Genomic DNA, 23,022 nt, shown 5'->3' with positions numbered 1-23,022 from the left:
GGGAGGTAGGGCCCTCGCCTAGAAAGCACTACGATAGTGATACTACTGGCCAACAATGAAAGCAGACGCTATTGAGCTCGTAAAAAAGTGTGACAAGTGCTAGAAGCATGCCAATATCCACCATTAGCCTGCTGCTGATCTCAAGTATCTCACCATCCAGTGGCCTTTCGTGCAATGGGGCAACGATATACTTGGACCATTTCCACCAGCGACAGACCAGAGGAAGTTTTTAGTGGTAGCAGTGGATTATTTCACCAAGTGGGTAGAAGTTGAACATCTTGTAACGATCACAGCCCGAAACGTCCAGAACTTCTTTTGGAAGAACATAGTGTGTCACTTCGGGTTACCTCGGGTATTGATTTCTGATAAAGGTAAGTAGTTTGAGGACATCAAATTCCAGAACTGGTGCCAAGACATGGGGATCCGACAGAACTTCACTTCGCTCGCACACCCTCAAGCAAATGGTCAAGCAGAGGTCACGAACAGAGCTATCCTCTACGGACTGAAGGCACGGTTAGATCGAGCTAAAGGACTATGGGCAGACAATCTACCCAGTGTTCTGTGGGCTTACCGAACCACCGAGAAGACCGCCACAGAAGAGACTCCCTTCAACCTCACCTATGGCACCGAGTCAGTCATCCCAGCTGAGATCGAGGTTCCCTCGCTGCGACTGGAAGCATATGACAAGAAAGCGAATGAAGACGAGCTCCGTACCAACCTCGACCTACTCAACGAGGTAAGGGACCTTGCATATATCAGGACAGCAACTTACCAACAAAGAGTAGCTCGGTACTATAAAACCAGGGTCAAGAAGCGGAACCTTCGCATTGGCGACCTAGTCCTTCGTATAGTTATGGCACCAGAGCTCGGCGTTGGCAAGCTCGGACCGAATTGGGAAGGACCCTACTGAGTGAAACGGGTGCTCGGGGAAGGAACATACGAGCTTGAAACCCTTGAAGGGAAACAAGTACATCGGGCATGGAATATTGTCAACTTAAGGCAGTATTACCTGTAACTACTGAGTAGACCATGCGTCACTCCCAGAGCCTAAGGGCCAAAATGCCGAGCTCACACGACCTCGGCACAATAAGACCTAATCTCCTCTATGGCATGGGCGAACTATTGAGTAGACCATGAGTCACCCTCAAAGCTTAAGGGACAAAATGCTGAGCTAACACGACCTCGGTGCAATAAGGCCCAGTCGCCTCCATGGCATGGGCGAACTCCAAGGGCAGACCATAAGTCACCCTCTCAGCCTAAGGGCTAATACATCGAACTAAGACCTCAAACTATGAAAGACTTAGCCAATTCATTGATAGAGGCAAGGTATGAAATATCACAGGCGTAAGCAGCTCGGGTCTGAACCTTATGAAGCATAGCTCGTCTCAGTACATCGGTTGGACCAAGTAAGGAATGACCTACAAACATATAGTTCATGCATACGTGGTACTTCGCGTTTTGCTATAAAGATGCCTCGAACACTATGGGATAGCTCGGGATAATGATTACCAAAAAATCCTATTTTGGGTATGTAGCTCTAATAGCTCGAGTGATGAGATTGCTTTGGCAAAAAATAAAAGACCACACCATACTTAGCAGAAAAAAGAAAAATTTCATTACTAATAAATAAAAACTGAGCTAAAAAAGCTCAGGAAAGCTCAACAAGAAGTAAAAAAAAAGGGCACAACTGCCCAAGAAGAAGATTTTTGAAAATCAGGTTTTGGCACTTGGGAACCACCAGAAATCAGTCAGAAAAGCAGAAAAACAGAGCCGCCATCCTTAAGGGTCCACCTCCTCCACCTCGTCCTCGTCCTCCGGGGAGTTAGGCTCCTCCTCCTCCGCCTGGTCCGCCGTCTCGGGAGCCAAGCCCTTCATTGTGATGCCGTCGAGGCTGAGCTTAGAGGACTTCTTTCGGACTAACCAGCGACAAAGATTGAACCCGGAGCGGTATGAGCTCGAACCATACTCCACTTGGAGGTCATGATACTCCTGGGATTCGATGTTCTGAGTTTGGTCAAGAAGTGTAGACTCTAAGTCCCAAACCTGCTGGCGAAGGAGCTCTCTCTCTCTGCTGCCACCCTCGACTACTCCTCCCTGTAGCGCGCGCTCTCCTCAGAAAGCCTGGCAATCTGCGCCTCCTAGTCACGGGCGAGCAGCTCCTGGGCCTCGCTCCCCTTACGAGTCTGAAGGAGCTCACCTCAGGCTTGGTCGAGCTCGCCCTAGAGATTCTGAATGAGGACCCTATGATTACGGGCATCGCCAGAGTGGATGTTGGTCTGGAAGGCCATGGCGTGGATGGTGAAGTTCACCTGCCAAACAAGGGACTAAGGTCAGAAAACAACAAAAGAAAGGAAAGAATGAGAAGAAAAGAAGGACCACTTACCACCATATAGTGAGAGGCGGTGAGCGCGACGAGCGACCTGGGCTCCATCTCGCCTCACTTAGCGACCTCCTCATGGCAGATCGCCCTTTGGCTCTTCCGCCCAGCCACTAGGTAGTCATTGACACCCCCAGTCCCCCACCGGGAATTGCGGGTAGGGGAATGGGCGGGAAGGACCTGGAGGAATCACCCCTTGCCTCAGGAGCTCGCCCTCCTCGAGGCCACCCTTTCCGGCACCTCCTTTAGATGGGGCCAGTGGAACTTCAAGTGGTGGAGAAACAAAGTCTGGCTCAGCAGACTCGAACTCAATGCCCCCAGAAGTAGGAGTTCGGTCAGGACGCGACCTCTTTGCCTTACGCTTCTGGTTGCTGGAAAGAAGGCAGCGTGCGTCAACACTAGACATGATGGCAACCAAAAAACCGCAAGGTATTAGTCCAGTAAAAAAGAAAATATATGTATACACATATGATGTATTTTTGCAAGGCACTACACGACCTAAAAGGCAACCTACCTGGACTCAGGCTAGCCTGCGCGAGCTTCTCCTCGGTCATGTAGTCTGAACAGAGAAGGCCTACAGCTGCCCAGGACAGCAGCGTTTTCCAAGTTTCAGGGTCCAACTCAACCCCGGGGTCCTGAATGGTGCCCCTCCAAGAGGTTGGGAAGGGCCACCCCTCTGGGTTACGAACCACAAAATAGTCTCGCTTCCATGTAGGAACCCTATTCGGTAGGTCGTGTAGGAGCTTAAAGCCGCGGTGGGGAGAAAAGTAATAAGAACGCCTTTCTAGAGGCACTCCAGGAGTGGCATTCTTAATGCAGAGAATGGAAGAAAAGATATTGAGATCAAGGGGAAGGCAATACTCATAGCACAGGGAAATGGTCCCAACTACATTCCGGATGGCATTTGGATGGAGTTGGTCAATGGTGACGTTAAAATGATTCAACACCTCCACTATTAGGGGGTGCAGGGGAAGACGCAGGCCATCATCGAGTTGTTCCTAGAAAATTACTATGTCATTGGGACCATGCTCCTAGGGAAAGTTACTGGAGGGGAGACCGTAAATAAGGTCCCCGGGAAGGTGAAAGTAGAGGACTAGAGATCTAAGTCTCTCCATCGTCATAGAGGAGGGACCGAAGGTGTCGGGCCCTCTGCCCCGAGAAGTAGAAGCCACATCGCCGGAGGCCTCCCGAACCTCTGGAGGCTGCTCCCAAGCTCTCTTTGAGCTCGAGGGGACGTCGCCGTCCTGGGGATAAACGTGGTGCGGATACCCAAACATGATTGACAGAATCAATAAGACTCACCGGAAAGATGAAACGGTGTGAACAGAAGAGCTCGGGCAGACTAGATGGATGCGCAACTTCAGAATCCGAACACAGCAAGTTAGCATGAAAGAAAATGAGGCTTGGGGGCCCTCCTATTTATAGCCACTGTGCCCCTAGATCAACGGTCCAGATTGAAACAGATCTGATGGTTTGCAGTCAAGCTGACTGCACATCTTCTGAAACTGAAATGTGATTGGCTGCATGTCTCCCATGATTGAGGTAATGATGGTTGCACGGCATCCAGAGTTAAGAGCCACTTCGGCGCGTTTCTCGGCATTCGAAACGTTAGAAATCCCTTGACTTTGCGCACGCATTTAATGCAAGCAGTCAATCAAGTTTGATCTTTGGTCAAATCCACCCGTCACACTTCATGAACTCCTCACGCTAAGGTAGCACTCTTAGCCCGAGGAGTGGGGGGCAATTGATGGAGGATGATTTGACCGACCCCTTGAGACAATGACACATGAACTTGACTCAGCACGAGCAACAACTCAGCACCACAACTTGACTGCGACTAAGTAATGAGCCTGTAAGACAGCTCACTACGTCATAGCTCACTATAGGGGGAGCTCGTTACAACGCGAGCTCGAGGTCCCTCGAGCTACTGAAAGGGAATACTCCAAGACTATCCCAACTCGCGAGCTAGGGTAACCAGCTCGCTCCAACACTTAGGCAGAAAGACTGCCCCAAAAACAATCTCGATGAGGATCACCTCGAAGTACCCCTGGGAGCTTGCCATGAAGTAGCTCGCGACAAGATAACTCGTTGCGCGATAGGGTAGCTCGTGACTAAGCGACGCGATGCTCTTAGGAAGCTTCTATTTGACAAGACCGTACCCGTCAGACTGCGCCACGTCTCTTGACTGAGGGCGCAATCCCTGCCCATTCGACAGACTGTACTCACGTCTCTCGACAGATGGTGGCGTTCCTGTCCTCCTGGGATGTGTCACCCATCCAATTGGGTAGTGGCCTGCAACGGTCACCTGCACAGCCCTGGCAGGTAACAGTTGCGACAAAAGCCTAGTGGCGGTTACGCCCGATTTTACAAGAATGCCCTATAAAAGTCCCTTTGTCGAAGGGGAGAGGGATCTCTGATCGAACCTAATTTTGAGTCATCTTACTTGCAACATTTTAGGTTTGACAGTACAAATTTTATGAGAATACATACATATATATTCAAATGATTTAAGTTATCAATACAATATCTAGTATCATTGGTATATTTTTTTTGGGAAACATCAAATTTAATATTTCTAATATAAATGACAACACTAAATCCAATGGCTACATAGTTTTTAGTGGAAGTGGTTTATTTAGTGTAATGTGATAAGACATTCTTTAAAATTTGTATTGACCAACCTAAAGCATTGCAAATAAAAGTTGAAATGGCACCAAACACAACCTTAATGCTTGTAGGAACAGTGCTTTTCTCTTTTAGGGGGTGTTTTTTTTGTTTTTTGATTTTGAGAGGGGGAAAGTTGATCAATGGGATTTTGGTTATTGTTAACAAAAAATCCTATGCTAATTTTTTAGATTAGTGTGGGGATTAGGGAAAGTTTATTTTCTTGGATACCTATATCTTAGGTGGGTAAATAACTTTTTCGGGGGGGGGGGGTTCCCAACACTTGAATGGGACAAAAATGCCTCTTTTAATAAAAGAACATAGACACTTACTCAAGTATTTATCAGAAAAAGGTTACCCAGATAATTGCATTTACCTGAGTAAATAACTTACTAAAAAGTGATTAAGGCCTTAGTTGTTTTTATTTTCTTTCCTATTTTGTTAATCAAAAAGTAAAAAGCATGACTAGAAACCTTTAGGCTATGTTTGGTTTGGAGAAAAAGTTAAGGAAAAGCAAGAAAAACTATACAAAGTTTGTAAAGATATTTCTACTTTTCCTTCAAATCAAACACAGCCTTAAGCCAAAAAATGTTGGGAAACCCTAGAATCGTACAAGAACTTTAAAATTTCTTTATTTAATGGTGGTGAATGATTACGGTGGAAATATGTATCAGACAATATACAAGTAGAGCCGTTTGGGTTTTATTTTAAAAATTTGATAAATAATAAAGGGCAAAATTAATTATAAAAGGGTAATTTTGAGATTTTAAAAATTTGTTAAAGCATGTATCTGTATCACTTAGAAGTTAGAAGCAAATTGTATTAGCATGATTACGGCGGGGAAGATCTTGTCGATCGAGAAAATTTAGGATACTTTAAAGGGACACTACCCCCGGTAGTATGGCCAAGAGAGGTTAGTTTTCATAACTTAGGGGTCGTTTAGGTATTTTACTTGCCCTTTCAATGATCTGCCCTAATTTGGTTCGATGAAGGTGAAGATTTGAAGCTTAGAGGACAGGGACGAGAGCTTGAAAGCTTTCTTCATGGTCCAAACGTGAAGGTCTGAAGTTTGAACTCTGGAACTTGATGTTGAAAATCGAAATGGAAGCTGAAGGGAAGCTTGAATGTTGAAGTTGAATATTCTTATGAAGCCTGAAGAACGAAACTGAAAAAAAAAAAAAGAGAAAACAAAACTTAAAAAGCTTGAGACTTGAGCAGGGCCGGCAGGTTTCAAGCTTCCAACGGCATTGCGGAGAGATTTCTTAGAGGGGTTCTTTTGTTGACAAGAGAAACCGTAATCCTCTTTCGAGGTCTCGACGTTACCAGGAGCTCTAATGGAGGGATTGAAGGTTTCTGATGCGAATTTGGTTGTTTACATACACCCATCGAAGGCGGGCAAGGTTTCTCAATCGATCCTTAGGGAGCTCAGTACTTTGCTATTTAAGTATGTCTCTCTCTCTCTGATCTCACGAAATGAGTTTGGTCAACGACCTTGTTGCTGTACTTATGTTCACCTTGCCTGTTTGGTTTTGTCGATTCCTTTAACTTTCTAATTGCTTGGTTTGCTGTGTTGGGACCTTGCTTGGTTCAAAGTCCTCTACTTAATAATATCAAGATGAATAGCGTCTGATATTCTGTCACATTATTTTTATTTAAGATCTGGTTGGGTTCTTGCATATGAACACGCTGACATTCTCTTGGAAAACATTTCATCCGACACCATGTACTCATGCCATTCACTAAATTTTGAAATGTAAAATTTACAAACTTGTAGAACGATCAGCAAATGAACTAATGAAAATTATACAATATACACTTGTTACTGAATTACCATTTACTTGGTAAGGACATAATTAAATGGTGATTTTGCTTTGAAAAACTGAAAACACTGTCTTACTTTTGAGGTTTAATATGCAGAAGACAGAATTTGCATAAGAATTGGTTTTGCAGTTTTGAAAGATAAACAACTGAACTGAAAGGGATTGATGTTGATACCATACTGCCTTGTTGAATTATGGGGGTTTATTTTTATTGAAAAAGAAAATGGAAAATAATCAATTCAATCTCTTATTTTGTTATAAATCACCAAACACAATGGAGAGAAAAATAGCATGAATATAATTAGGAAATAGAGAGAACGAGGATGGATTCAATCCAGAAAGGGACATAGAAAATGGAAAATAGGAAAAATAGTAGAAAAACTAAAGGTATTATTTTTTTTTGTTCCAACAGGAATCTTGAAATTTTGCTGAAATTCTGGCAAAACCATCAAAATCTAGGCTGGTCTTCTAGCAGAATTTGAAACCTTGAATCCACATAGGTTTTTAATCTATAGTTGTTCAATTTGTTAAGAAGTGGCAGCTCCAGATTAGTTATTAGGTTACATTTTCTGGTTTTGTTTCTTGTGGCTGGAAAACTAATATTGGTGCTTTTCTAGGCAAGTTGACTGACTTGAATTCATTGCCTTTTTGCAGGTACAATGAAATCTTTGATGGTGTTGTTCTAGCCTATGACGTAACAATTCAGAATAAAAATGCCAAGGTTCTTCCTGGAATTTACCCATGTTTTGGAGTAAATCTGAAAGCAAAGATGTTACTCTTTACTCCAAAGCCAGACATGCTTTTAGGTAGTTCCGAGTTGAACTTCTGAGTACTATGAGTGTCATTCAGTTGCTTTTATTTTCAAAACTTAATATTGGTTCATGGTGTCCAATAAGCTGTATATTTTATGCCAATTTAGATTACTTCTGATTTGTTTATATAGCTAATGCAACAGCATGTGCCTACTTTGACAGGAGGCTGGTAACTTATGAACACAGTGATTAACTTAGAAATTCCAATTAATTGAGTTTATCTTTTTTTTTTTTAATTTAAAGGGGACAAAGCAGTCAAGTACCATAATCAAATTAAAGGTTTCTGATGTGCTCTGTTTTAAGTTCAGTATTTTGTGTGCATATGAGCTGGTGCCATGTAATGGGCATATTCTGGTAAACTTTGTTGGACTTGGTGCATTGTCATTAAAAGGACAATTGCTTTAGGAACTAAAGGTGTGTGCATTGGTAGAAGATATGACTTTGGAATTTGGATAGACTTGAATGGTGTAATAGAGCTAATTTTTGACTGAATTAGGCAATTAGCTACTTTCTTGTTCATTTTCCTTTTTTTCCCCCCTTGGGGGGGGGGGGGGCGGTATGGTGCAAGAAAAAAAGCAGTTTTTTTGATTGATAACTGCAATTTTATTAAAAGAACATGAAGGTTCACATATACAGGAGCTCTAAGGAGCTAGGATCACTTAACTCCTTCCCTATCTCTTTTTAGTTTACAATTGCACCCAAAACATTTATTCTCACGCCACCAGTTGTTTCGCTTGCATCAGCCATACAATTAGCTTCCCATTGCAACCACTCAATAACTAACTTTGAGTCTCCCTCAATTAGGAGCTTATGAATGTGCAGCTCTTTAGCCCTTGTAGGCCTTCCAATAGAGCCATTATTTCAGCCCTTAGAGAGTCTCCCACACCAATCAGACCCGAGTAAATGGTTATGATTCTTCCTCCCCCATTTCTAAAAACTCCCCCTATGCCAAAAGGACCAGGATTTCCTTCACTACCATCAAAATTCAGCTTAATAAAACAATCATTTGCATGGACCTCCTCAAAGAGATCCAAAGACTTCACCCAATGGATCATCACCCTAATTGTAATGGTGCCAATAAGAGCAGCTGTACTTCTTTCCATATCAAGAAAAATCCTCTAATTCCTTTCTTCGCAAGCTGTCCAGCACACAACTGCCCTTGTGCATCTCCATAATGATCTTCCCCTCTTCTTCAGCTAACTAATAAAGGTAGAGGCAGACAAGCTTTGTATGTTTGGTGGGGGGCTTCCACCTGCATCCAAACAAAGAGAGAAACCATTCCCAAATTGAAGAAATAAAAGTGCAGGAAATTAATAAGTGGTAACAAGACTCACCTTCAACCTTACAAAGAGAACACCAAATAGGGGATAACCACTAATTTGGTCTTTTTCTTTGAAGTAAATCATGAGTGTTAATTCTCGATAGAAAGGCTTCCCAACAGAACACTCTAACTCGAGGAGGGATAGGATTGCTCCAAACCTCCTTAATAGGAAAAGGCATTCCTAAGCTATCCACTGGCTGAACTAAGGATGAGAAAAAGGAGGCACAGGAGAAGGATCCGAAGAAAGAAAGAGTCCATATTCGACAATCCCTTTTGGTGGGATCCAAGAAAACCCCTTCTAACTTTTGGACAATAGACAAGAAGACACTTAGTTCACTTATCAAAAAAAAAAAGATGTCACTTCATTCCTACTCACGTAGCCCTCTCCTAAATCCCAAGTTCCAATCGAACCCAGACATTGAAATAGAGGGAACAAGGAAAGAAGAAATAGGCTCATCCCTACGACTAGAAATGGCAAAAAGAGGGGAGTTGCTCCTTAAAAGGAGAATTATCCAACCAGACATGTTCCCAAAATTTGACAAGATTTCTGGAGCAAGGGTTATACCTGACAAATGACAAGGATGGTAAAATTGCATTGATGGCTTTCTAGGGAGAAGCACTAGTAGCCCTAGCCAAAATCCGAGAGTCCCAGCCATCCGCCACTAGCCCATGAATACTGATGATTACTTTTGTCCATAGCTTGTCTCTATCCATTGGAAATCTCCACAACCATTTCCTTAACAAAGCATTATTCCTTTTTTTGGATGTACAAAGGTCTTGGCTTCTAGAATGAAAAGAGTCATGGGGTCTATTATTTCAAAATATAGAAGTGCTTTGTGTGCATTTTCCTAGCATATCCAAGTGTTTCCATATATTTAGTCTGTATCAATGTGTTTCCAAAGTGTATCCATATCTGAACTATCCAATACAATACCTAGTACTGATACTTTGATCCTTACATGCACATGAAGAGAGAGGCACATGTTAAGCCTCCTTTTCTATAGCATGTCTCAAGTATTAATCCTTCCAAGGAAAACTTCCCAACACAACTTGAACTTTAAGAGGGAGAGGCTCACACCAAATTTCTTTCTTCGGGAATTACATTCCCAAGGAAACAAAGTGGATAAGTAGTTTTAAAAAAGAAGTACAAGAAAAGAAGCCATTAGAGGATGAAAATCAGTTTCTATTATCATTCAAGTTTTAATCCATGCAGACCACATCCAACTTGCCAATAAGAGAATGAGGGGTTAGCATTCTTTATTCTTCAAGCCCCTCTTGAAACCAAAGTCCTAGTTCATCCCGAGGCAAAGGCTAGTTCAAATTTTGAGATAGGTTCAATTTTGTAGTTTGAATGGGAGTAGGCAAAGGGAATTGCAATTTGAGGGGCATGTTACCAATTCATAGGTCCTAGAACAAAACTTTATTCCTACTACCCACATGGCTACATCAAAATGAGTGAAGTTGAAAAAAGTTAGGAGTGCCTTTTGTATTGCCTCCCAAGGAGAAGAAAAAGAAAAAACGAGCCACCTTTGCATGTCAACAATTTTTCATAACACCATGAATGCTTTCAATGACCTTGTACCATAGCCTATCACTTTCTAGGGGAAATCTCCACAACCACTTACCTAGCAAAGATGCGATCTCTACATTATGTTCCTACTACCTAGCCCATCCTATTACTTGGATCTACACTTGTTCCCACTTCACTAAATGGTCTTTCCTTTCATCCCTCAGTTCTCATAAATAGTCTCTAATGTATTTTTCTAATTATCGTAGGGGTGTAATTGGATCGAGTTCTAATCGGATAGTTCGAGCTTGAGTTCAATGCAGTGATTTAAAAGGCGTGCCTTAGGTGTGCCTAGGCGCACAGGTGAGGCGCATTTTGGGGTATGTGCCTCGCCTAGGTCCTAGGTGCACCTCTTTCAAAAGGCGTGCGCTTGGTGCGCCTAGGCGTGCGCCTTTTTAAAATTTTGCGCTTTTTGCTTTTTTTTTTTGTGCCCGAGAACCCCCTATATGCTTATGTTGTTCATTCATTCATTGCAATAAAATATCTTCTTAAAAGGCAATGAAAGTTGTAAAATCATTATTTTTTTATGTGAGAAATAAGAATTTCAGACCCTAACATAGACTTGTTGGGCTTGCCTTGAGGGGCGTGCTATAAAGGCGACTCAGAATCAAGAATGCAATATGTTTTACATCACATTAACCACTTGAAGCAATGCAATTAAGGAAAAAAAGAGATTGAAATGCTTTATATGTTTGCTTTTATTTTTAATTTCCATTTGAATACACTTTAAGTGTTATGTTTATGTATTTTAATTTTAGATAATAGGTTTTTTAAATCATTTATTTTAAAATTTAAGTTTATTTTTATTAACTTCATGTTTAATATTTTTGCATTTTTTAAAATTTGTCATTTTTTTGGAATTTTCTGACATTTTTTTTTTGATTTTTTAGCTTTTTTTTTTTTGTAATTTTGCGCCTTTCTTAAAAAGGTGCCTCGCCTTGCGCCTTGCGCCTCAGGTGCAAATTGGCCCTTGCGCTTTTAAAACATTGGTTCAATGAGGCTCAGATCGAGTTTGGTTATAATCAAGTTCAAATCGAGCTCAAATCTTAGGGTAAGCTTGATTAATTGTTCAAACTCGAGCTTGACCAATAAAAAGTTTGGATCGGAAGCTTGTGAGCTTGGCTCGATTAATATATATATATATATATATATAGAATATAAAAATATATTTTACAATATATTATTAATTTTTGTATGTAAAGCATGTTTTTATATTTTATATATAATAAGAATATAATATATATTATAAAAAGCATCCTATATATATAAAATATAAAAATATATTCATTTTCAAGCTTTTGAGCCAAACTTGAGCTCATTAGATGTTTAATGGAATCAAGCTTGAACCGAAAGATAGACTTTGAATTGAACTTGAGCTTAAACCTAGTACCATTTTAGTCAAGTCCAGCCAAGACATGCCAAAGTTCGGCTTGGCTTGGCTTGGTTACACCCCAAACTACCTAGCCACTTTAGTTGGAATGCAAAATGTGGACAAGTAGTAAATGGGCAAGTTGGCCAATGTAGATTTAATTAGGGGTATTTTCTCTCCCATTGAAATATAACTCCTTTCCGAAAGTGCCAACTTTTTGGAAAATCTCTCCAATATAGATTTCCAAAAGCCTTCCGCTCTTCGGGTTTCTCCCCAATGAAAGTCCATGGTATTCTAGTGGCCAATCTTTTACCTCACAACTTCGGATTTCTGCCCATGATTGAATCTCATCCTTTCCCAAGTTGATCCTTGAAACACAGATCTTTCTCCAATTCACCTTTAGGTTAGAAACCCTTTGAGAGGTATTGACTAAGGTTCCTCACCACACCTTCATCACTCCCATCATTGAAAATGGTTATATTGTTTGTACATTGTGTAAATGGGCTATAGCTGCATTGTTCCTACCCACCAACCCCCAATCAAGTTGTCCAAATCAAGGTTTAAAATGTTGGTGTCAGTGGAAATGTTGGTGTCAGTGGAAATGTTGGTCCTCCAAATATAAGAGACATGTCGGAAGTATCATATGGAATTTTTTTTTGATTAGTAGAAAGAGGTTTTATTAATAAGACTTAAAGATTACAAAAGGGTGGGTGTAAATTTCACCCCAACAGTACAAGAATTTGTAAATTTGCCCAAAATAAATGTTGTCTTAACTTAAAGCCCCTTACTTTGCTAGAGTGTCTGCCATTCCACTTGTTGTTCTTCTCACCCATTTGAAAGAAAAACTTAATTCCCTTATTAAGCTCCCAATCTCCCTAAATTTGTATCAGAAAACCAAAAGGATTTCGGTACTGCATCTTGTCTAGGAAATGACTACCTGAGAATCTCCTTCCACTTCTAAATTGTGGAACCCAAGTTGTTAAGCAAGTTTTAATCCCTGCAATAAGGACACCACTCTTCCTTCTGAATCCCTGAAGACTTCCCCTACTCCAGCCAATCCCACATTGAGAATGAAGCTTCCATCAAAGTTGAGCTTTATGAAGTTAGAAGCTGGGGGTTTCCATTATCATAATTTGCCTTTCCTTTACTTGAGCCAAGAGTGCCACCTCTTTTCAAATTCTCAAGATATCATTCAGGGAGAAATTTTAGAAAGCCACCATAGTTTTCACCCAGTGTATTGTCTTGATCTTAATTATCTCAATAATCCCCGCCTTGGTTTTGCTTTGGTCATTGAAAATTCTTCCATTTCTTTCTTCCCAAATGGTCCAGAGAACAACTGCCCTCACTGCTTTCCACAATAGTCCTCTTTTCTTTGGTTGCCTTGGGAAACTAGGCTCAAAAAGACCCACCACATCCTGAGGGGGAGACCACCTGCACCCAAAAAGGGAGCAAAGATGCTTCCAAATACAAAGCACAAAGGAACAGGATATAAAAAAATGGGAAATGGTTTCACCATCCTTGCAATGGAAACACACATGAGCGGAAAGGCTTTTATCCGGCCTTCTTTTCTACAACAAAGAAAGACATCTCAACAAAGAGTCTAAACTTTAGGTGGAATAGGCTTGCCCCAAATTTCTTTCATTGGGAAGTTAACCCCTTGGTATTTGGATGTATTAAGAAGTTGAAGAAAGAAGCACAAGTAAAAGAACCAACCGTGGAAATTGACCACATCCTATCGTATTGGAAATATTGCAAAAGTTATATACATGGTGGAAACATTGTAAAATACACAAAATATAGAATGATATTCTATGAAATGTTAAAAGAAGCATAGGCATGCCTTTTTAAATTATTATCTTGTTCCAAATTATTAAACAAAGCTAAGAAGCTAAGGTTATAGACAAAAGAATATGTTCTGAAGTTGCCTTACAAACCTTATGTTTCAAAGCTTCATGGTAGAATGAGTTAAAGCAGATTTTAAACCCATAGAAAATGTAAATGGTTGTAATGGATCAACCAAATAATCTATTACACAAACAAAAACTAATATTTAACTTCATGCTTGAAATGAATATTGAGCTAGTTCAAAGTAGTAACCATGTACGTTAGGCGGGCAGTAACATTGTTACTCCACATATCTACAATATTATCACCAACTTATGTTATAATACTGTCTCTTGTACTCCACATAGTGCTAGCAGTGTTTTTGTTTTTGAAATAAATGAATAAGAAAATTTCATTAGAGAAGAGAAAAGATAGAGGCAAATGCACACAAATGATAAGTAATCACCCAGAAAACCCAAAAACACAAGACCCAAATCCTACAAACTTTCAAAAACAATCCAATCTCCAATCCAAACAAACAGAAGGCAAAGCCCACTGACAGAGAAACCAGGACATCAAACCCCCAGAAATTTCCAAACCAGCAACAAAATGGAAATATGTCGATTGCAGTAAAATTCATGTCGCTACCGTTGGAAGTGGAAACGGAAACATGTTGTGGAAACTATCTCTTGTACTCCACATAGTGCTGGTAGTGCTCATTGGGGAATATGTTGATTCCGATAAAATTTTGTGGCACTACCGATGCAAATGGAAATATGTCCTGGAAATATTATGGAAATTAGGGACGTTTTAAACCATGGTCTGAATCAGCCTTGATGGTCCATCTACTTAGTACCTCAACAATTAGTGTGAAAAAGAAAGGGGAAATAGGGTCTCCCTGTTTCAAACCTCTGTTTGAAGTCAGCATCGAATAAGTATGTGAAGGTGAAAGAGAAACTGTTGGGAAGGAGTTAAAGGTGAACACTAAAATGAAAAGTTAGGGGGCTCAAATCTACAAGTGTACGAAGGAAATGGCGATACAGGATCAAGCCTTTAGAAGAAGATGGAGAAGAATGTAAGTCTGACGCTGAAATGGAGAATGGTGAGTTGGCTGCATCTCAGACTTTTGAAAAGAATGCGGCTCTGGAATTAGAAAGGATAAATGAGAGCTGTAAAGTCCAAAAATAAAGAATCAGAATGTCAAGGGCAGGAGACACAACAGGATCCAGAAGAAGTACCTCTCCAAAAGGTTCTGGTCTCAAAAGTCATTGCAAGGTTAAAAGGGGTTTTGTTCCTGTTAGGTGCTATTAGGAAGGTGAAGAAAAAAAAGAAATCTCAGGAGGAAAATAGAAAGGCAAATGCTCAGTTTCTTGGAAGGGCTGAATGACTGGAGTTTTGGGGAGTGGTTCAAGGCTAAACGCTGTTTGGTGTTCAGGCTGGAGGGGGTGTGGGTTTTCTTGTTTTCAAGTGGTTGGTACTGGGATGGTGGTGTCTTTCAGGTTAAAGTTGGAGGTGTAAGTAGGTGGTGTTGGTTTGTTGTTCTCTCTCATGTGACTACTGGTTATCCTTCTTGTAATCTTCTTTTTCTCTTGGATAATATTTTTCTTTTACCTTTAAAAAAAATCAAGCTCTTTTGTATTTACTCATACATAAGCATATTCACATGGATAGATGGAAGTTAATTTGAAATTTTAATTTTGTTGATATCTTTCTGTGTGCATCTTTAACTTAAAGTTTTATGCAGATTTTAACATGCCCATTTTCTTGTTCTTTCTTTTAACCTGGATTATTATCTTTTGTGTGGATACTTCAGAAGGCAAGGTTGTTAAGCTTGGAAAAGAATCCCTTCATGTCATTGTTCTTGGTTTCTCATCTGCTTCCATTGCAGAGGAGGATATTCGTGAAGAGTTTCGATATAGAATAGTAAGGACTTCTTGGTTCAGTGGATCATTTTTTCTCCCTGCTCTATTATAGATGCTCTCTTTACTATTTTTGTTCTGGCAAGAGACAAACTTATTACTGGTTTGCTTTCTATGATTTTTATTGTTTTAGAAGCATGGAGAGGAAGTATTTGCTAGTACATCTCACAAGCGGCATGTGATCAAGGTTGGAAGCATGATACAGTTCTTAGTAAAGAGGTAATATATTATTTTCATACGTTATGTTATTTATTCTATTAAAGAACTATATAAATGCACCCAGATAAATCTGGACTAGGCTCCTTTTTGTGCTAGCGATGTCAATTCTCCAAGATGTGACACTGACATAGTTGATGCAAAATAGTAAAAATAATAGAAGAGAAGAAAGACATTGTGTTACAGTAACTTAAATATCATGCATTTGTTGTTCAGTGGTTTTTCATTCTTATGCATGGTTTTCTATTATCAATTATGTCTCCCCTTTGTTTTCTTATTTTTGAAACATTATACAAGTTCTTTCTAGTTTTTTTTAGCTGAATGCTCTCCAGCCAAGTCTCATACAAGCAAGTTGAGGGCCTTATGGTTTGTTTCCAGTTTGATTAAGCTTATTCCTGCCACCACTATTGGTTGTTATTTGGAGAGGTCTGTCATCACCAAGTGAATTATTCTATTTTAAACTAGGTGCAACTAAAATTCCTCATGGAATGTGATTTTACCATTTGTAACAGGTGGTATTGGGAACCCAGGCCAATCAGAATAGGAGTATTTAGAGATGGTCATGGTAACATAACTATACTATTCTCGGGGCCAATAGGAGTTGGAGACTCCACAAGTGTTGAACTACTTGCAGAATTGCAAAGTTAAGAATGACATGGCTCTGAATTATTAATCAGTTGCGATAAAAAAAGCTCCTGAACATTAGTACCCTTGAGGTGGAGGAAAATTCTAGTGTGATTGTAAGCTGGATGAAGAACAAAAAGGAAGTCTCTTGGCTATACAGGTATATTATGAGAGAGGTAGTTCAGCCAGCTGCAGAGATACACACATCTTTTAAATGGGTGAGGAGATCTGCCAATGGGACAGATGCACTAGCTAGGCGAAGGGTGCATAGAAATCAACTGTATTGGGATCTAGTATCACATGGGTCTTGATTGTCATCAGTGGGCCAATCACTCAGGGAAAAGAAAAAGGGGGATCTGTCACTTGTCTTGAGGTCAATGGGGTACTTGGCACTTAGATACCTTTGTAATTAGACATGATTTTTTCTCTATACTAATAAACCTATCCATTTCCAATCAAAATAAATAAACAACAGGTAGCATAAGGTCGAACTTCCAAGGTTTAGACTTGAGAGTTTTTTGAAGATGCTCCAACAGCCCCTTTATGATTCTGCCTGTTTTGATCATTGCTTTTAGGTAGTATGATTCGTTTTTAGAGGCTTCCATATTGTTAAAAAATTGGGGAAATTAGTCTAGATATCTTTTATACTAATAATGCCTATATTTTGGTTTTCGAAGGAAGAAGTTATTAACATCTTGGTTAGTGGATATTGAACATCATAGTTGTCAAGATGTTGCTTATGCAACTAGGCACCTAACAAGCCTGAATTCCTTAACTTACATCCTTCCTGTTTCCCTTGTGCAATAAAAGTTATCTTTCTTCAAAAGAAATCACAAGGCAGGTAACTTATTATAATATTATTACTATTGCTGCATCTTTTTAGCATGCGTGGTGATACATTATATTATATCACTTATACCTTGTTTTAAAGTATTACTGTTGAAAAAAGTAATGAGATGGTGATTATAGCTGGGTATATCATACAGACTATATGGCTGATGCTTTATCTAGACAGGGCACAAAAGGAACTCAATTATTTTGGAGACAGTTGAGGAACTTTAAGTTGTAAATTGTAAAGTATTAATGAGGCTTGGGTGGCAGTTGCCAGCCTAAACTATGAGGTACTTCCGTACAGTGTATACCCATAAAAAAAGTTATCTATATTCCTTGATCATGCTACATGTTCATCACATCACTAGTCTTACAAATGCATGTTTTGTTGGCTGGTAAACACGTGGAGATGGACATTCCCTTAAGGTGCATTAGTTTCATCAAGGATACAATAGATGGAATCTGAAAACATTAGAAGTTAAACTTGTTTTCTGCTTCCTATTTGTTGCAGTAATAACTTCTTTTTCTTATCAATATTTCCTATTTAAGTCACTGAGCATGGGAATCTTATATTTTGTTTTTTACTCTTTAGTCATGATTCCAAATTGTTTGTGTCATTGTATGACAAGTATTTCATTGTCACCATATAAACAAGGCATATATTTAGAAGTAAAAGAGGTGAATAATTGAAGAAACAAAAATTTGACTTTTAGTTAGTATGTTGATATTTACCAGTATTGGTAAATAAAGTTCCTTGTATTCATTGTCATTATGTCTTTTAATGTGTGTACTTGGAGCAGTCAAATATGGAACTGAAACTGGCAGCAATGAGTTGCAGAACAAGTGTATCTATGTGATTTTCAAAATATTGAACAGTAGGAACCAAACATCCAAACCTACACAAATGAGTTTAATAATTGTCTTTTTTATGTTGCTAACTGTACTTAGTCTTTTTATGTAATCGTCTTTGATGACAGTTATTTTAAAATTTTTTTTATGTTAAAGTTCCATTATCATTTATACAGTTTTTTATTACACTGTAGCCGCACTAATTTTGGTGCCTTTCATCCATGCTTTGACATTTCTTTTTTAGTAATAATTTGGCATAATTCTTATTTTTCCATCATGGTAGCTTTGATGAAGAAATACTCCACATTTCTGGATCCCTGATTCCAGTTAACACCGGAAGCACCAAATGGTTACATAAAAATATGGAAGAAGGTTCAATGGTAGACAGGTTGGAAACTCGGTACTCCTATTTCCATTACGTTGCAGTCTGTTTTTTAATTTTTTATTTCATTTTTTTTACTTGGGGTGTAGCGTTTCAGGATCTTTAAGTATGTGATTATACTTGTTTGAATGAAAGCTTGGTCTGTTGAACTGAAAACCCATCATAAAAAAAAGAGTTTTACGACAAATGTAGCACAAAATTTACCAGTTTCTACTGTTATACTAACAAAAGTAATATCTATTGGAGTATCAGGAAAAAGAAAAGAAAGGATGACAGAAGTGAAATGCATGAGCATTCTACTGAGCTACTTGATGATGTGGGATTTTCTTTGAAAAATGAAGGTCGGCCAAAGAAGTCAAAGAGGCAGAGACATGCTGAACAGTCTTAAATCAATCAGATAGAGGACCCAGATGTTGTTTAAGGAGCCATCCTGTAACGTATATTTTCCTTTTTGACCGTACTGTTTGTTCACCACTAAGTTTCTTTGTAGAATGTTTGGAGTTAATTATTTATTGTTGGTGTCTCATATAATCAATTGTGAGGAAATACGAATTGTTGCATTGGAAATTTTACCTGACATACAACAGGCAGTGAACAAGCTTTCATATTCATCTCAGTTCCCTGATTCAGAAGATACAGTGGCTGAAATGAAGTGAGGAGATGCAGACCAAGTAACAATAGAATTACACGGAAGAGCAGTTATAGCAAGTTTGTGAACAGCGGCAACAGCCATATATGAGCTTGACGCTTAACATGAGGGATTGAGAATGAATTAAGGCGAGAGAAGGCACCTGTAATCAACAACGGTGTTGATAAGCCATGGAGTAGGAGATTTCACCAAAAGCTGCATTGCCTTCCGAAGCTATACAACAACAACAACAAATATAAGTTTTAGATGACTATAAATAAGCTATATACACGAAAAGTAAATTGCCTTCCAAAGCTATACAGCCACACCAAATATAAATTTTAGATAACTATAAATAAGTCATACACAAAAAATACATACTTGCCAATCACCTAAGAGATGTGATCACCCGTGTCTTTTCGTGTATGGAGGTAGGGGATCAAACCCATGTAACATAGAAAAAATGATGGTGAGAACTAAAATATGAATGCATGTATCTTAATTTCAGAAGATCAATATGATTTATGTTAATATTTATAAATATATAAATTGTAATAATCAATTTTATATATATATATATATATATATATATATATATATATATATATATAGATAGATAGATAGATAGATAGATAGAGAGAGAGAGAGAGAGAGAGAGAGAGAGAGAGAGAGAGAGAGAGAGAGAGAGAGAGAGGAGTTATATATCATGGTTTTTGAAACCGGACCAGACCGGAAAACCAGGAACTGGTCAGGTGACCAGTTCCGGTTATCCCCAAAACTGGATTTTCCATAAAAAAACATTGATTTTGGTCAGCAAACTGCTGACCCGGGCGGTTAACCGTTCGAATGATTTTGATCGGTTTTTATTTTATTTATTTATTTTTTTGTCAGACTAGGCCAATTGTTCGGTTTGAACGATCAGACCATTTGACCTGGCAACTGAACCCCTGACCGGTTCAGTTTTAAAAACTATGTTATATATAGACATTAATGATAGAGAAATTTATTAAAAAAATCAAAGCATTCCTATAGAATTGGCTCATATTGACCAATATGGACCTGATATAGATTGGTTCCATCAACAAATCAATCCATATACATTAATATAAATAAAAGGTTGAAATAACCATGATAGGCATGAGTATTCAAAAAACACATAAACCAATATATAGTTTGTATGAAAAAATATGTTATAATTAATCTAACTCAACATGTAGATATCATACAACTTTATTGATAATGAATCAACTAAATGTTCAAGACACATGTAACATAGCTTCATGTATACAGCTATTAATGTGTTGTTTCTTATTTAAGTTAAACTATTCATTAATAATTATTGAAATGAATAATTAATCTAAAAATTATATTAGATTAATGAGAATGTAGAAGATCTATAGATCCAAGAGTCTAAATTATGGCTCTATGTTTTATGATGAAAACAAATTTATTGAGAGTATTAATGAATGTATCGAGTGTGTAGCCATATTTATTGAGCTAAAACAGTTGACAAATTATTAAAAGGGATCAAAGCTTGAATAAAGTACATTGGACAATTGATAGTCTACTTGTGACTCTCCAAAGAAAAAGATGGTTGTTACTAAAGAGCTCAAAGGAAAAGAACATCAAGTTCTAATACTCTGCATTGTGCGTCATACTTTCAGGACTTGGGCTAAGTTTGGGAGTGCTTAAGAATAAGTGCTTATTCAAATAAGCATTATTTTGGGTTGGGAGCACACCAATAAGCACTTATTTGCATTTGGGAAATAAGCCTGAAATAAGTGATTATTCTAAGAATGGACACTTATTTGAGAAGCCCGAATTTTGGGTTTATTTTTAAGTGCTTATTTCTTTTCTCATTTTGGTCCACAATGTTATTTAAAAAATACCTATAGTACCCCTATTTAAAGTATCTTTTCACCAAACATTCATAAGTGCTTATTAGAATAAGCACTTATTTTTAAACACTTACTTTTCAAATAAGTACTCCCGAACTTGGCCTTAATGTAAATCATATGTATGAGATGCATTCTATGGGCTTAAACTTTATCAAACTTGGTTGACTTAATTCAACTTAACCAAACTTGAACTCAAAAAGAACTTAAATTTGAAAGCCTAAACAATGATTTTTATACTTTTGGAACCAATATCTTTAAGTTTCTAAGGTTGTGATTAGTGAGTAGTCGACTACTGGTGACAACCAAGGCTAGTGTTGTTTGGAAACTACTTATAGTTGATCATAGAAAATCATGAATTGACTATCTTATATTTGTAGGATTTTGCATCAGATTCGGGTCCCCCTTTTAACTATTCAAATTTGGATTATGATGAATCAAATCCTGAGTTCGATCCATATACATCCCTTATAGTCATTGGTTTTTGAGATGTATACCTCCTTTTGACAAATGTTTAAGCTTCACATCACCTATGCCTTGAGGCAAAATCCATACAGTGACAAACAGGCCAACGACTCAAAGCTTAAGCTATATATCCAGTGTTCAGAAAACTGGACCGGACCAGAAATTGTGATCGGACCCTGGATGGTTTGGTCATATCCCCACAACCGGATTGGGTTAAAAATTGGCCAAAGCCGCTGATCCAGCCAATCGAATAGGAAAACTGGTGAATTGGTCCCATTTTAGAAAACCAATCATTTTTTTTTTGAAAATTTTTAGCACATAATTTTATGGGTCCCAATTTTGCACTCAAATGTCCAATTTTTTATTTTGGGTAACTTTTTGAAATCTATGTGTTCCTTTAACATAAAAGTTAAAACTAAAATAAAAACATGTTATAGAAGAATATAATTATATGGGAAATTGCCTAAAACTCATCATGAGTTTTCAACATCTCTTAAACTCACCACAACCTTTTCAAAATGTCTAAAACTCACAATGTCATTAAGTTTTTATTTTTCAAAACTCACCTTCCGTTAGTACACCGTTAATGCTTCCTAATAGAGGTGTCCATGTCAGCATACATAACAATTTTCATGACCAAATTACCCTTGAATGGTGAATTAGAGGAAAATGGTCTTTTTCAGTTTTCAGTTTTTTGTTTTTTTTTTACATTTTTAACGTTTTGTTATAATTTCCAATGTTTTTTTATAATTTCTGTTTTTTTATTTTTTTTTATTTTCTACAATCTATAAATTTTCCTGCATTTTTTGTTATTTATTTGCAATTTCTGTGCTTTTTTTATAATTTTTGGTGTTTTTTCTACAATTTTTATTTTCTGATTTTGTTTTTTTGAACTTTTTCCTTTTTTCATGTCTAAATATTAAAATGGTAATATATTAACACCCTTTCATGTTTAATGTCTTGAAAAGTTGTGGTGAGTTTAATAGAATTGCTAAAATCTCCTTATGAATTTTAGACAATTTCCCTAATTTTATATATATATATATATCAAACTAAACTCAAACCAATAACCACCACAGCCCTTAAAACCAACAGTCATTCCGTGGTTTATCCTTTTTCTTCGTCATTTGAACCTCGTAGTTGTTTACTAGAAACAAAAATCTCAAGTTCAAACCTTCTCCATCTTTCCTCCCTCCTAAACTCTAACCGGTACGAGAGAGAGAAAGGGGCGAGTTGTTTGCAATTTTCACGTTAACAAACGCATTCCCTTTCCCTTTGTCTTCTTTGATGCCCCAATCAACCTTCACTTTTCCATTTTCAATTAATAAACAAAACTCTCTCTCTCTACCTCTCCTACTTTCAATTTTCTCTCTCTCTCTCTCTTCCCTTCCAAAAGTGAACAAAACTCAGCAGCTTGAAACGTGACCTTGCGTGTGCTTGCACGCATGGATTTGGAAGC

At 38.3% G+C, this 23,022-nt stretch overlaps 1 protein-coding gene across 3 annotated transcripts; it reads left to right on the top strand.

The window, feature by feature from the left end:
- The first annotated feature begins 5,865 nt into the window (after positions 1-5,865).
- On the top strand, positions 5,866-19,106 carry LOC148874153 (uncharacterized). Of its 3 annotated transcripts, XM_088964310.1 has the most exons (7): positions 5,866-5,954; positions 6,034-6,485; positions 7,516-7,667; positions 15,568-15,677; positions 15,807-15,892; positions 18,477-18,593; positions 18,828-19,106. In XM_088964310.1, exons 2-7 carry the CDS (start codon positions 6,376-6,378, stop codon positions 18,961-18,963), a joined length of 711 nt encoding a protein of 236 aa, XP_088820436.1. In that variant the 5' UTR covers positions 5,866-5,954; positions 6,034-6,375; the 3' UTR covers positions 18,964-19,106. The 3 variants fall into 3 exon arrangements, with proteins under 3 accessions (XP_088820436.1, XP_088820438.1, XP_088820435.1); XM_088964312.1 differs by lacking the exon at positions 5,866-5,954 and having other exon boundaries at positions 5,996-6,485; positions 18,477-18,581; XM_088964309.1 differs by lacking the exon at positions 5,866-5,954 and having other exon boundaries at positions 6,002-6,485.
- Positions 19,107-23,022: the final 3,916 nt, after the last annotated feature.

This window comes from Nelumbo lutea, chromosome 1, assembly GCF_056320005.1.
Source record: "Nelumbo lutea isolate HS-2025 chromosome 1, American lotus-T2T, whole genome shotgun sequence".
In the NCBI taxonomy this organism is placed as follows: Eukaryota; Viridiplantae; Streptophyta; class Magnoliopsida; order Proteales; family Nelumbonaceae; genus Nelumbo; species Nelumbo lutea.
Note: the sequence above shows the minus strand (reverse complement) of the source record. Positions and strands in the feature narration are given on the sequence as shown.